At 53.4% G+C, this 13,599-nt stretch overlaps 1 protein-coding gene across 1 annotated transcript in view; it reads left to right on the top strand.

The window, feature by feature from the left end:
* The first annotated feature begins 952 nt into the window (after positions 1 to 952).
* LOC120384950 (vasoactive intestinal polypeptide receptor 1-like) overlaps positions 953 to 13,599 on the top strand; it is a 65,605-nt gene continuing 52,958 nt past the window's right edge. The window contains 2 exon segments of the mRNA XM_039504051.1: positions 953 to 1,109; positions 1,112 to 1,180. Coding sequence (XP_039359985.1) covers positions 953 to 1,109; positions 1,112 to 1,180 — 226 coding nt within the window.

Here is a 13,599-nt window from a genome sequence, read left to right as displayed (position 1 = left end):
CTCGGGTTGGGCATGCAGAATTCTTGGGCATTTTCAAACATTGGCCTTACTCTTTCTGCACCTCAGTTCTCCAGCTGTAAAATAGATGGGAAAAAATCATATTAATAAAGATGGTGTCATGATGCATGCGCCCAAAGGGGGCTGAATGGGCATTTCTAACTTCTCGTGCTTGACTTCACAACCTGCCTACTGTTCTCTCCTTTGGCACAGAGCAGAGTTTGTGATTTGCTTTGGGAGGCTTGGGGATGTGGGAGGCTATGTAACTGTCAATCTCATTAAAGGTTTATAACCTTCCTGTCCTTTAAAAATGTGCCAGCAATGGACTTTCCTGGAATGATCCTGAAATTCAAATATGTTTGAGAGTTCTCTCCCAGATGTCTCGCTGTGCTGTACATTCAGCACTTGTCCAGAGGACAGAGCCTGAAACTTGAATGAACCTTTAATGTACCTGCACTGCAGAGACACCTTCCACTGGTTTGTCTTGGAATAAGAGAAAGGTTTTGCCTTTCTACAACTACTCAGGTGTCTCCTCTTCAAACCTGTTAAAATAGACAGGACCAAGAACTAGGAAATCTGTTGCAGGTAACAACCTTGTCCTGGCTGACAGAGCAATGTGAGAGACGTGTCCTAATAGTTTTTCTGTCTCTAATATATTTTGTTCTCTTGCTCTGTTTCAAATCCTCTGCTGTCCGTCCATTACCCCCACTCCTGTTCCCCTGGTAAAGGGCTCAAATAGCTCCATCTTGAAAGCACAGATTCTCTGTATGGCACAGTGGCTTTCAAAGGAGACCTCTTAAACACAGGGGACTCAGAGAGGATAGTAAACGATGATTTCCATGTTTGTTAACACTGTTCACTGGGCAAAGATCATAAAGCAAAGGAAATATAATAAAACCAGGGATAAAGGGTAGCTGCACCGTGAGGACTGCCTGAGGTTGGGGCTAGTGGAAATATGACACACAGGAATATTTTGTCCTTGAACAGAAGGCACGGGTATGTTAAGAGTGAAAGCCCTTTAACACCCTGTGTTCTGGTGTCTGTCCATTTCGTCTTGAAGGTGCAGGCAACCCACCCGGAGTGCTCCATCGTTCTGCATTTACAGGAACGAGAGCTGAGTGTCTGGAAACAATCAGGAGTGAAAACCAAAGCAACGAGTCTCCAGAGTCTTCCAGCTGGAAAGGTGAGTGAGTTCCAGCACCACTAGGCATTCCTGAAGCCTGTTTGACAGGGGCGAGGTCTTTAATGGAGAAGGAAGGACTTGACTCAATGGCTTAACAAATACTTGAGGAAAGAAAGCCTAGGTCAAGATTCACCAACACTGGCCCCTGGGTGAAGATGCGAGAGTCTGCAGTATATATTGGAGACCTCAACAGGCCTGCAGAAAAACAGGGTAGATCAGACTGTCACACAGGCAGCCAAACACAGACACCCCACAATACTTCAAAACCTGAATAGTTCCTCGCTCTGGGAAGTTTTCATCTAAGTTCAGCAAAGCCCTTTAGAAGGATATTGGTGGAGGAAAAGCCTCTTGCTGGTGCCCACACTCCTTCTTAGGGATTCTCTTGGATTTGGGCTCAAGGGTTGATGTTCTGCTTTTAAACAAACATTGCAAACCAGGGGTAGGAGGCAGTAAAGCATTTGTCTACTGCAGGGAAGGTAGGGTGCTTAGACAGGTGACCTTTAACCTCCAGACCAGGCCTGCACAACATACGGCCCGTGGAGCCTCACTGTGCGGCCCGCTGGGGATTCTAAATCCCCATGGCGCTCTCACGGGCAGTCCAGAGCCCTTGAATCCCAGCCGCGGCAGGGAATCAAAGGGCTCTGGGCTCCCTGCAGGAGCAGGGAGCCCAGAGTCCTTTAAATCTCAGTGGGGACCAGGATTCAAAGGGCTCTGCGCTGCCCGCTGTGGCAGGGAGCCCAGAGCCTTTTAAATCCCAGCCGCGTCCGGGAGTCAGAGGGCCCTGGGCTGCCTGCAAGCGCCAGGAGCCCAGAGCCTTTTAAATGCCAGCCGCGGCCGGGAATCAGAGGGCTCTGGGCTGCCCGCTGCGGTGAGAGCCCAGAGCCCTTTAAATCCCAGCCCCTGGATGCTGAGTGCCCCCTCCCCAGACCCCGGCCCCAACTGCCCCCCCGGACCCCCACCCCCTATCTAAGCACCACTGGTCCTTGTCCCCCGATTGCTCCCTCCCAAGACCCCTGCCCCTAACTGTCCCTTGGGACCCCAGCCCCTATCTAAGCCTCCCTTTTCCTTGTCCCCAACTGCCCCCTCCTGAGACCCCCCCAACTTCTCCCCAGGACCCCACCCCCTACCTGTCCCCTGATAAACCTCCTGAACTCCCATGCCTATCCTACTGCTGCCTGTCCCCTGACTGCCCCTGAACCTCTGCCCCATCCAAACCCCCCTGCTCCCTGTCCCTTGACGGCCCCCGGAACCCCTACCCCTTCTCCAACCCCAAACCGCTTACTGTGCCACTGAGACCAGCGTGTCTAGCTCCTGCAGCTCCAGACAGTTGCTGCCATGCTCCCCATGGAGCCCACAGCCCTCTCCCACCCCCAGCACCTGCCTTCCAGATTTGAACACCTCAAAATTCAGGAGTGCTCAAGCTCGGTTTGGGCAGCTTTTACTTCATTTCAAATATACTGATCCACTGTAACTTGCTGTAGAAAAAGTAGGATAAAATTGAGCAAGAAATGCTTATTAGGACTGGAATTGCTATTTTCAACAGCCATTGCCTTTTTGTTTGTTTGAAAGGAAGACAGTGATATTGCATTGGCAAATTCCCCATAGAAAGAAAGAGTGGAACAAAAGAATAATAAAGGCACCTCAACTTTTCCTCAGTTATGGAGGACAGTCTTATAATATGCATCCAGATCTCCTCCAATCACACAAGCTGAAAATTGTTCCACTTTACTGCAGCTCTGTAACCATATGGGAACCAATCCTGTCTGTGTTTTGTGCACATCCAACATTCCGGCTGAATGACCCACCCTGGGAGCGAGTTACCAGGGACCCAGGGCTGGGGCAGCAGCAGGGTGGTGGGCGGGCACTGGTGGGGAGGAATGGGGGAAGCCCAGTGCTGGGGTGGCAGGGGGTGTGTGTGGGTGGGGGGAGAGCCCAGGACTGGGGCAGCAGGAGGCTGGGGCCCAGGGCTGGGAAGAGGACAGACAATTTTTTTGCTTGGGGCAGCAAAAACCTAGAGCCGGCCCTGCAGTTCCCCAACCGCTGGAGCCCGGGCCCTTTAATTTGACCCTGAGGGCTCCCAGCCACCTCTTTAGCTGGGAGCCCCTGGTTGATTTAAAATAAAGTATCATCTCCCCACCCCAACCTTCCTTTTTGGCCCACAGCTGTTTTGGTGGGGCGGCGCTGGGAAGGAGGGTTTGTTTCCGCAGGGCTGGGCGGCCCTGGGGCGGGGTGTTTCCTCGGGCTGGAGGTTTGGCCTCAGCTGTTTTCTTTGGAGGAAGGTGGCCCTCGCCGCTTTACGAGTTGTGCAGGCCTGCTCCAGACCATGGGCAGCAGGTGAAGCTTCCACTCAGGGAGGCTAGCTTCCCATCCCACCTCTTCCACCCATGGCCATGCCCCACCCAGGCCTCCTCTCCATTCCTCCTCTCCTCTCCTCCCAGGGCTGATTGTTCCAGCATTTGTTTGCTAGCAGGATTAAAATGTGAACAGCTATACTAGTCTATTGCTCTGGTTACATTAATGACAGTGTGTGCATTGCAAACCTGCCTGGTGTGTGCCATGACGTTCACCTTCATCCCCAATGGGCAGCTAGGCCAGTGACCCTCTGGGCAGCGGGGCCCCCACTCCCTCCCACACGTGTGCCTGGCTGCTCCCCCGAGGCAACCCAAACACAACAGTCCCAATCTGCGCTCTGGCTGGGCACCTGCAAGCACGCATCACCTGCCCCTACACTGTCCACACTCGCTGTTGCCTCGGGCGAGCCCTGCCCAGAAGGGAAATGCGGCCTGGGGGCAAATGGGAGGTGAGTGGGGCCAGGGGCATGCGATGGGTGGGTCCAGAGCCGTTATGGGGTTAGGATAGTACCACGAGGGTTCTGTCCACCTCATGTGTGTGAGAGTGGGGCTGTTCTCCCCAGCTGTGGGTTGGGGAGGGCTGTCTCCCCTGCTGGGTGTTGCGGGGAGCTTTGGTTCCCCTCTGGTCTGTGGGGTGTGCTCTGCTCCTAACCTTCACTCTAGCTGTCCCCAGTGTTTTTTTGTGTAGGAGGCTCTGTCCTGGCCATCCTCCCATCAGTGTGTCTGTTCAGAGAGGGCTCTGTCCCAGCCCTCAGTGGATGTGTAGATTGGAGGAGGATTTTCTCTGTGCCTGGTCCCTCCAGGTGGTTTTTATAGGCACCGGAGAGGGGTGGAGTGCTGGAGAGGAGCAGCCAGGCAGTGGCGCGTGGAGAACGCTGAGCTTTTGGGTGCCACACAGGTTTCAGGACGGCGGAGGTGGTGGTATCTGCTACTCAGCTTCCCAGGTTCATCAGCAATCTCCTGGGGAGTCTAAGGGACCAGGAAGCTGAGTAGCAGATCCCACACTTCAGCCGCCCAGGAACCTGCATGGTGCATGATAAATAAGCAAAATCTTCTGGCAGAAGCCCACTCCCAGCAGGGAGGAAGAGGCGGAGCCACCACGGCCCAAAGGTCTGGCAGCAGGGTCGGTGGTGGCTGCGCCAGGAGGTTTAGCCTCTCCTGGCCTATTATACCCACCGCTCCTGCCCCGGACCCCAGCTCTGTTCCTTGCTCTGGGGACAAGATCTGGCATGTTTCCAGTCCCTTCTCACCAATTCTTCCTGCACTGTAGCAGGGCTGCTCACATTTTCTTGGCCTGGGGTGCTAGTCACAGTGACAGTGTCTCAGGGTGGTGCTAACCCATAGGGATTCTACTCATGTCAAGGCATATTCTCATCCCACCCCATCCCTGTGGTATCTGAGCGCCTTCCAGCTGTGCACTATGTGGCGTGACTAACCTCTGTCCCATGTAGTTCATCCCTTCCCATGGGGATAGCAGGGGTGTGGTGGAGTAGGTCATTTTGGTAGGCCTTTGTTTCGATGTGTCCATGCTGCTGTATGTGTGTCAATGAAGGTTGGACAGAGAGGCATGGCTGGCAATCAGACCAGGAGGTGGGGAGATTTCTCTCCTCTGGGGGTTCATTCCAGAGTCGGGGCTGGGTCCTGAGGCGCTCAAGCTTCCTGCTTGGGGCAGAAAGTTCTGTGGGGCCAGAGGAGCAGAGCCTCCTGCGCTGTCCTCATCCCAGAGCTCTCAGCTCTTGGTGATACACTGGTCCCAGGCCCTGTAGTGCCTTGAAGATAGGGCCTGAGACCTTGAACTTGACGTGCTGTTCTATGGGAAGAAGCACAGGATGTGGCCGAGAGAGCACTGCAGGACTCCGTGCTAGCTGGAGGATGGCATGGGGAACAAGGGGAGAAAATACATTCGGGAGGAGGACAATCAAAAGGAACATCGGATGGTGAACAAACCGATATGGGCAGAGCCTCACAATCTGCTCTGTTACTAGTATTACAACAGCTGCAGGTGAGCCCAGAACCCCATTGTGCAGGTGCTGCATGGGGTGAGACGCAGCCCCTGCCCCAGTGAGCTTACACTCTGAACCGACAAAGAGTGGGAGGAGAGCCAGAGTCAAAGCAATTTGAACCAGGTCACCCAGCAGCAAAGCCAGGCTGAGAACACAGGTCTCTGCAGTGCTGCCCCACGCACCAGATCACATGGCCTCTAGCGAACAGTGTGAACTCAACCGGCAGAAGCCCCAGCCCTGCATACTAACCCAAGCCAAAGGCTGCAGAACACTTTAGGCTCAGGAATGGAGGCTGGTCTCTGTCCTGGGAGGCACAGAGAACCAGGGTTTGAAAGAAATTCCTAAAATGACCTCAGTGGCTTCCCCAGAAAGGGCCCTGAAATTCAAACATTATGAGCTGGATAAAAATGAGATACATTTCTCAGGGTCAGCAAGAGCTCTGGCCTTTTCCTTTGGGTTTCCACATGGCCAGATTCTCTATCCCCAGATGGAGCCTTGTTTGGCTCAACCGCCCCACCTTCCTTTGCCATCAGTGGGGTGGCTGAGCTCCTCTAGTTACTGCCCCTCGGAGGAGAGTCACGTGGATGATGCCTAGTACGATGGACGTACAGAAGAGGAACAGTCATGGTCTGTTATGAATGTCAGAAAGCTGCCTGCTGAGCCAGAAGCGGCCAAACTGCTCGGGCGCTCTCTGAGTGAGCCCAGCCTAAGCCCAGAGCGAAGAAGGTAAAGGCCAAAAGGAAATGCAGCCTCCTGAATCCATCTGGAGCTGACAAGAATCAAAATATGATCCACTGTTTAGTCAGATTTATTCCTAACCTGTAAGCAAAACTATGGCCTGTGAATGAGCTCCTGGAGCCGTGTATTCCAGCACGGCTCATTGCAGAAACAGCTGAGGACACAGTTCTAGCTCAGACCACAAGTGCTGCCCTGTGGGTCATATTAAAACCATGTTTGCAGCCTGACACAGCCCTACACCACATCCCACAGCCTGATGCCACATCCCACAGCCTGACACAGCCTAACACGGCCCTACACTCGTCCCACAGGCTGACACCAACCGACACCACATCCTGCAGGCCACATCCTCCGGCATGTCCACAGCCTAACACGGCCCTACACCACGTCCACAGGCTGACACCGACCGGCGCCACATCCTGCAGGCCACATCCTCCGGCATGTCCCACAACCTAACACGGCCCTACACCACGTCCCACAGGCTGACACTGACCGACACCACATCCTGCAGGCCACATCCTCCGGCATGTCCCACAGCCTAACACAGCCCTACACCACGTCCCACAGGCTGACACCGACCGACACCACATCCTGCAGGCCACATCCTCCGGCATGTCCCACAGCCTAACACGGCCCTACACCACGTCCCACAGGCTGACACTGACCGACACCACATCCTGCAGGCCACATCCTCCGGCATGTCCCACAACCTAACACGGCCCTACACCACGTCCCACAGCCTAACACAGCCCTACACCACATCCCACAGCCTGATGCCACATCCCACAGCCTGACACAGCCTAACACGGCCCTACACCACGTCCCACAGGCTGACACCGACCGACACCACATCCTGCAGGCCACATCCTCCGGCATGTCCCACAGCCTAACACGGCCCTACACCACGTCCCACAGCCTAACACAGCCCTACACCACATCCCACAGCCTGATGCCACATCCCACAGCCTGACACAGCCTAACACGGCCCTACACCACGTCCACAGGCTGACACGACCGACACCACATCCTGCAGGCCGACTCAGCCTTATGGCACGTCCCACAGGCTGACACAGCCCTACGCCACGTTCTACAGGCCAACTCAGCCTTACACCATGTCCCGCAGCTTGATACAGCCCTAGGCCACATTTTGCAGGCTGACATAGCCCTGCACCATGCCCCGCAGGCCGACTCAGCCCTGCGCCACGTCCCGTGCGCTGACACAATCCTGCACCATTTCCCGCAGCCTGACACAGCCCTACGCCACATCCTGCAGGCTAACACTGCCGTACACCACGTCCATGCAGGCCGACTCAGCCCTGCACCCGTCCATGGGCTGACACAACCCTGCGCCACATCCCACAGCCTGACACAACCCTATGTCATGTCTCACAGGCCGACACAACCCTATGCCACATCCCAGAGGCTGACCATAGAGGGAATGTTGCCTCCAAAGGGCACTTCCCTGAAAGCAGTGAGACCAGGGCACCGTCCTGAGCTGAATCCTGGTGAGAGATGGTGGATGATGCTTCCCCTCATACAGAGCTAGCTAAGGTTGACAGGGTCTGGTTTTCGACCAGAACGCCCGGTTGAAAAGGGACCCTGGCATTGCTGACCAAGGCATTAAAGTCCGGTCGGTGGCACAGCATGGCTAAGGCAGGCTCCCTGCCTGCCGTGGCTCCAAGCAGCTCCTAGAAGCAGTGGCATGCCCCCCCAACCCTGAATGGGCAGCCAGGGGGCTCTGCACCATGGCCAATGGGAGCTGCGGGGGAGGTGCCTGTGGATGGGGCAGCATGCAGATCCACCTGGCTGCGCCTCTGCGTAGGAGCTGGAGAAGGGACATGCTGCTGCTTCTGGGAGCTGCTTGAGGTATGCGCCGCCCAGAGCCTTCTCCCTTCACCTGCTCCTGTGCTCCAACCCCCTGCCCCAGCCCCGATCCCCCTCCCACCCTCTGAACCCCTTGATCCCAGCCCGGAGCACCCTCCAGCACCCAAACCCCTCATCCCCAGCCCCACAGAGCCCGCAAACCCAGTCAGAGCCCTCACCCCCTCCCACACCCCAACCCCCTAAGCCAGCCCCATGAAAATGAGCAAGTGAGTGAGGGTGGGGAGAGCAAGCGACGGGGGGGGGGTAGTAAGCAGGGGGTGGGACCTCAGATAAGGGGTGGGGCAAGGGCCAGGCGTTGGAGGGATAGCTCAGTGGTTTGAGGATTGGCCTGCTAAACCCTGTGTTGTGAGCTCAGTCCTTGAGGAAGCTACTTAGGGATCTGGGGCAGAAATTGGTCCTGCTAGTTAAGGCAGGGGGCTGGACTCACTAACCTTTTGAGGACCCTTCCAGTTCTAGGAGACTGGTATATCTCAATTATTTCCTTTAGGGGTAGGGTAAGGGTGTTTGGTTTTGTGTGAGTAAAACGTTGGCAACTCTAGAGCTAATGCCAGATGTCAGGGGTGAGACCCATTGAGACTGAGCCGCAGGAACATTCAGGAAGGAGAGGAGACACCTGCCCTTCATCCTGGGCTCAGAAGCTGGTGCTGGGCTGCTCTCTGTTCCTGGTTCAGAATCACCCAGAGGCTTGGATGGTTCACAGGCCATTAAAGTAATGCACATTGGAAAAAATAACCCCAACTATCCATATGTTGGGGGCTAATTTAACTTCGAGTTAGGAAAAAGATCTTGGCGTCATCGTGGACAGTTCTCTGAAGATGTCCACGCAGTGTGCAGAGGAGGTCAAAAAAGCAAACAGGATGTTAGGAATCATTAAAAAGGGGATAGAGAATAAGACTGAGAATATATTATTGCCCTTATATAAATCCATGGTACGCCCACATCTCGAATACTGTGTACAGATGTGGTCTCCTCACCTCAAAAAAGATATTCTAGCACTAGAAAAGGTTCAGAAAAGGGCAACTAAAATGATTAGGGGGTTAGAGAGGGTCCCATATGAGGAAAGATTAAAGAGGCTAGGACTCTTCAGCTTGGAAAAGAGAAGACTAAGGGGGGATATGATAGAGATATATAAAATCATGAGTGATGTTGAGAAAGTGGATAAGGAAAAGTTATTTACTTATTCCCATAATACAAGAACTAGGGGTCACCAAATGAAATTAATAGGCAGCAGGTTTAAAACAAATAAAAGGAAGTTCTTCTTCACGCAGTGCACAGTCAACGTGTGGAACTCCTTACCTGAGGAGGTTGTGAAGGCTAGGACTATAACAATGTTTAAAAGGGAACTGGATAAATTCATGGTGGCTAAGTCCATAAATGGCTATTAGCCAGAATGGGTAAGAATGGTGTCCCTAGCCTCTGTTTGTCAGAGGATGGAGATGGATGGCAGGAGACAGATCACCTGATCATTGCCTCTTAGGTTCACTTCCTCTGGGGCACCTGGCATTGGCCTCTGTTGGTAGACAGATACTAGGCTGGATGGATCTTTGGTCTGACCCAGTATGGCCGTTCTTATGTTCTTTTCATGGCTAGTGACGCCCAGCTCAGCCTGTCCATGTACCTGCTAGCCCTGCTGCATGGGCTGAGGGGGGTTGCCTCCTTGGTTCTGGCTTTGACCCCAACACAGACCAGTGCAGCCTCAGGCTTGTGATCCAGATGCCATGGTCTCTGGGCCTTGCTGCAGCCAGGAATATCTGAGGTGCAGAATTGCCCCAGCCATGCCTCCTCCTGCCCCCAAGCTGCCCCCGCCTCCTCTGGCCAACCTGCCCTCTGCCCCAGGATGCTCCCTTTGTTTGGAGGTTTCTGCAGGGCCTGCACAGAGCAGGAGCAGCCAACTCAGCCCCAGAGAGGGCATTTGCTGCTTTGTGTCCCATTGGCCCCAGTGGAAGGGGGCTGCCAGGCGGCCGGGCGTGGAGAGCAGCAGCAGTTGTGCAGGCAGCGTGCGGGAGCCAGGGCACCTTTGTCTGTCACTGGGAGTGAAGCGAGTTAAGTCCACTTGGATGATCCTGCTGTAATTGATGCCGGGCCTGTTTCTGTGTCCAGGAGAGGGGCTCCGAGAATCTGCTGTGTAAACGGCAAAGGGGAGAGTCTAGAAACACAAAGAGTGCCTAGTGTAAATAGCTCATGCTCAGAACGGAGGAGCTTGCTGGAGAGATGCTTGGGGGCAACATGTAGGGGCCAGAGGACACTTGTGGGAGGCATGCAGAGTGGCAGGCAGGGATGGGGGAAAGACCTGACCCCGAACATTGGTGGAGCCGGGCCCTGAATATTGCTGAAGCCCAGGCACCAAGGGCCCATACAATTCACTGCCCCTGCTCCCACACCCCATAACTTCATATGCATGAATAAGACACAGTGGAGGGTGGGAATAGCTCAGTGGTTCAAGCCTTAGCCCCACTCAACCTAGGGTTATAAATTCAATCCTTGAGGGGGTCACTTAGGGATCGGGGACAAAATCAGTACTTGGCCCTGCTAGTGAAGGCAGGGGGCTGGACTCGATGACCTTTCAAGGTCCCTTCCAGCTCTAGGAGATCGGTGTATCTCCATTATATTACATATTTAGATGGAACAATGGGTTTCAGTAGATCATAACCATGGGAAACCGTGACACCTTACAAGGCAATATCACAATTATATGCAAATGATGAAGATGGAGGTCACAGTGTGCTCCCCTGGGATGTAGAGTGCCACACCAGCTACTACAGAGGAGGGTGCAAAGACCACATGGCCCTGGATGAGCAGACTCTTTCCCCCTCTCCAAATGACATGGGGCACCCATGATGCTCTGCTCTCCATACACAGCACCCAGCAGAGCTGGGAGGAGCAAAGCGTGGCCACTGCCAGCTGGGGCGTGTCTTTGCCAAGCCGTGCTGCCTCCTTCTGGGGTTATGCAGACACTGGTTGGAATAGGGAAAGGAATGCACAGATTGCCCTGCTCCTCCCCATTCCCTGCTGCTGTCCAGGAAGACCCCCCCCCCCCACTATCACAGGCCAAGGAAGGATTTGGGGTGGGGGGTGTTAACACTTATAGCAAATTTCTGGTGCAAACCTGCTCTGCCTGGCATTAACAAGCTGCTGACCCATGCTGCAGAGCTCAGTGTACAGCACATCAGGCCCTTCATTTTTGCTTTTTATTTTCTTTAAAATTTTCTGGGAATGTATCAGTGTTTACTACAAAAATTAAAATGCAGGTGAAAATTGGTGCAAAAAATTAACTGAGCAGTTTTCTGAGTAAATAGCATTTGCTTTTTCCCAAACTTAAAAAACCTGCTTATGTTCAGATTTCTGTTTTCAACCCATGTTAGCATGAAAATCAGTTCACTGACTTTTATTTGCTTGACTGCGGATAACCATCCGTGCTCTCTGCAGAGTCAGTATGTAGTGGGCGTGGATTGACAACTGTACGTACACCAGCCTGGAGTAATTCCCGTATGTCTGACTTGAATCTCTGCTCTGGAAGGAGAGGTTCCTGAGCCACCATCTCTCCCTCCAGAGCTGGGTCTGGGGAGTTCTGGCACGTTAAACATTTGGGTGAAAATTGGATGAATAATGGCTTTTGTAAAACCTGGGACTTTTTTGGTAAAAATCGGTAAAAACCAAAAATGAAGCACCTTAAAGAGATGTTACCAACCTCCTCCTGTTGCTAAGGTCCCAGTGTGTTAGGGGGCCTTTGTTGAGGCTGCTGGATGCAGAGATACCCCATGGCTCTCTCTAGCCCCTAGGCTGACTGAGAGCCTTGCGCTTCCCAGTCTCACAACACTGGGTCTCCCTAAATCCTGGCCTGAGGGGGTGGGCTGCTGATGACACAGCAGCAGGTCACCTCTAGATGCCCCTTTAGGTTGATTTAGCTGTGCCCATCTCTCCACTCCCCAAATCCCAGAGATTTCATGGCTGGACTGTGAACTCACTGGAGGAGTCGGCCCGGGGGTGGATCTGGCTGAATAAGAAGGGAAAAGCATCCCAACAAAACAGCTCAAGCTGGCCTGATGGGGAAGGGGGGTAGGAACAGAGGCAGTTTAGCCCTGAGGCAGGTGAGCAAGGGGGCGAGGAATGGACCTTGCTAACTGCCTGGAGCAAGTGTGATGGGCGGAGTGCAGGCAGGGCAGGGCTAGTGGGAAGCACTCCAGCAGGGGTAGGAGGTGAAAGCATGTCTGTGGCAGGGGCTGGCATAATCCAGACCATGTCATAGTTGAGAGATTGTATTGTGTGCACCGCCCATTCACAATCATGCAGGTCTCCTCACCCCACTTGCTTACTGTCATGTGACCCCATCCCCTTTCCCATAAGATGCTGCCATGAACCAACAGTCTCAGGCAAGGATGCCATGTATTTGAGCTGTTTTGCAGCTGGAAACAAGGAGGAGCCAGCACCAAATGACCAGCCAGTTTGAGAATGGCTGTGTTCGTGGCATCTCATAACACACCTGCTGGAACTGACAATTCCAGAGCTCTGTGCCTCTCTGGGCCAGAGTCCCAGAAATGCTCAGCCCCCACCCAGGCAACTAAAGACATGTCTGGATTCTCAGAAGTGCTCAGCAACTGGATGCTGAGCTGTGTGGAAAAGCTGGCCCTAACTGTGAGTCACCAAAGACCCACCACAAACAGAGAGAGAGAGCAATAGGTGCTCACACTGAGACAGGAGGTGCTCACAAGAGGTGAGTGCAGGCTATTACAGGGCCCTGTTGACGATGGTGTCTGGTATTCACTTAGATGCAGTCTTGTTTATTTATAAGGAATGTACAAAGTCCTGTTTCTCTGAACACAGGAGGAACCAAAACGAAAAATCCCGGGGACATGTCATTGCTCACAGGACCCTAAACTCTGTTCAGTCAGCATTCAAAAGCTCTATCGCTAGGCTTTTGCAAGGAGTATTGGGAACAAGCAAGATGAACTGGAAGTCATAAACTATGAAAAAAATTATGACTTAATTGGCATTACAGAGACTTTGTGGGCCAAGTCTCTTGCAGGGAGGGATAGCTCAGTGGTTTGAGCATTGGCCTGCTAAACCCAGGGTTGTGAGCTCAATCCTTGAGGGGCCACTTAGGGATCTGGGGCATCAATCAGTAGTCAGTCCTGCTAGTGAAGACAGGGGGCTGGACTCAATGACCTTTCAGGGTCCCTTCATATCTCCATATATTTATGATCACAGTACCAGCATTGAGGGCTATTGCTTATCCTGGAAGGATAGGTATTGGGTGGGGGAGGGAGGAGATGTTGGGCTGTACATCAAGAATGTGTACACTTGCTCTGAGGTCCAAGGGGAAGAGAGCAGTCAACCTACTGAGAGTCTCTGGGTGAGGGAAAAGAGCAGTAGCGATGTTATTGGGTCAATTATAGACCAGCACATCCAGAAAAGGAAGCGGATGAGGCATTCTATAAGCAGGTAA

Source organism: Mauremys reevesii, linkage group 17 (assembly GCF_016161935.1).
Source record: "Mauremys reevesii isolate NIE-2019 linkage group 17, ASM1616193v1, whole genome shotgun sequence".
NCBI lineage: Eukaryota > Metazoa > Chordata > Testudines > Geoemydidae > Mauremys > Mauremys reevesii.
This window is presented reverse-complemented; position numbering and strand designations above follow the sequence as displayed.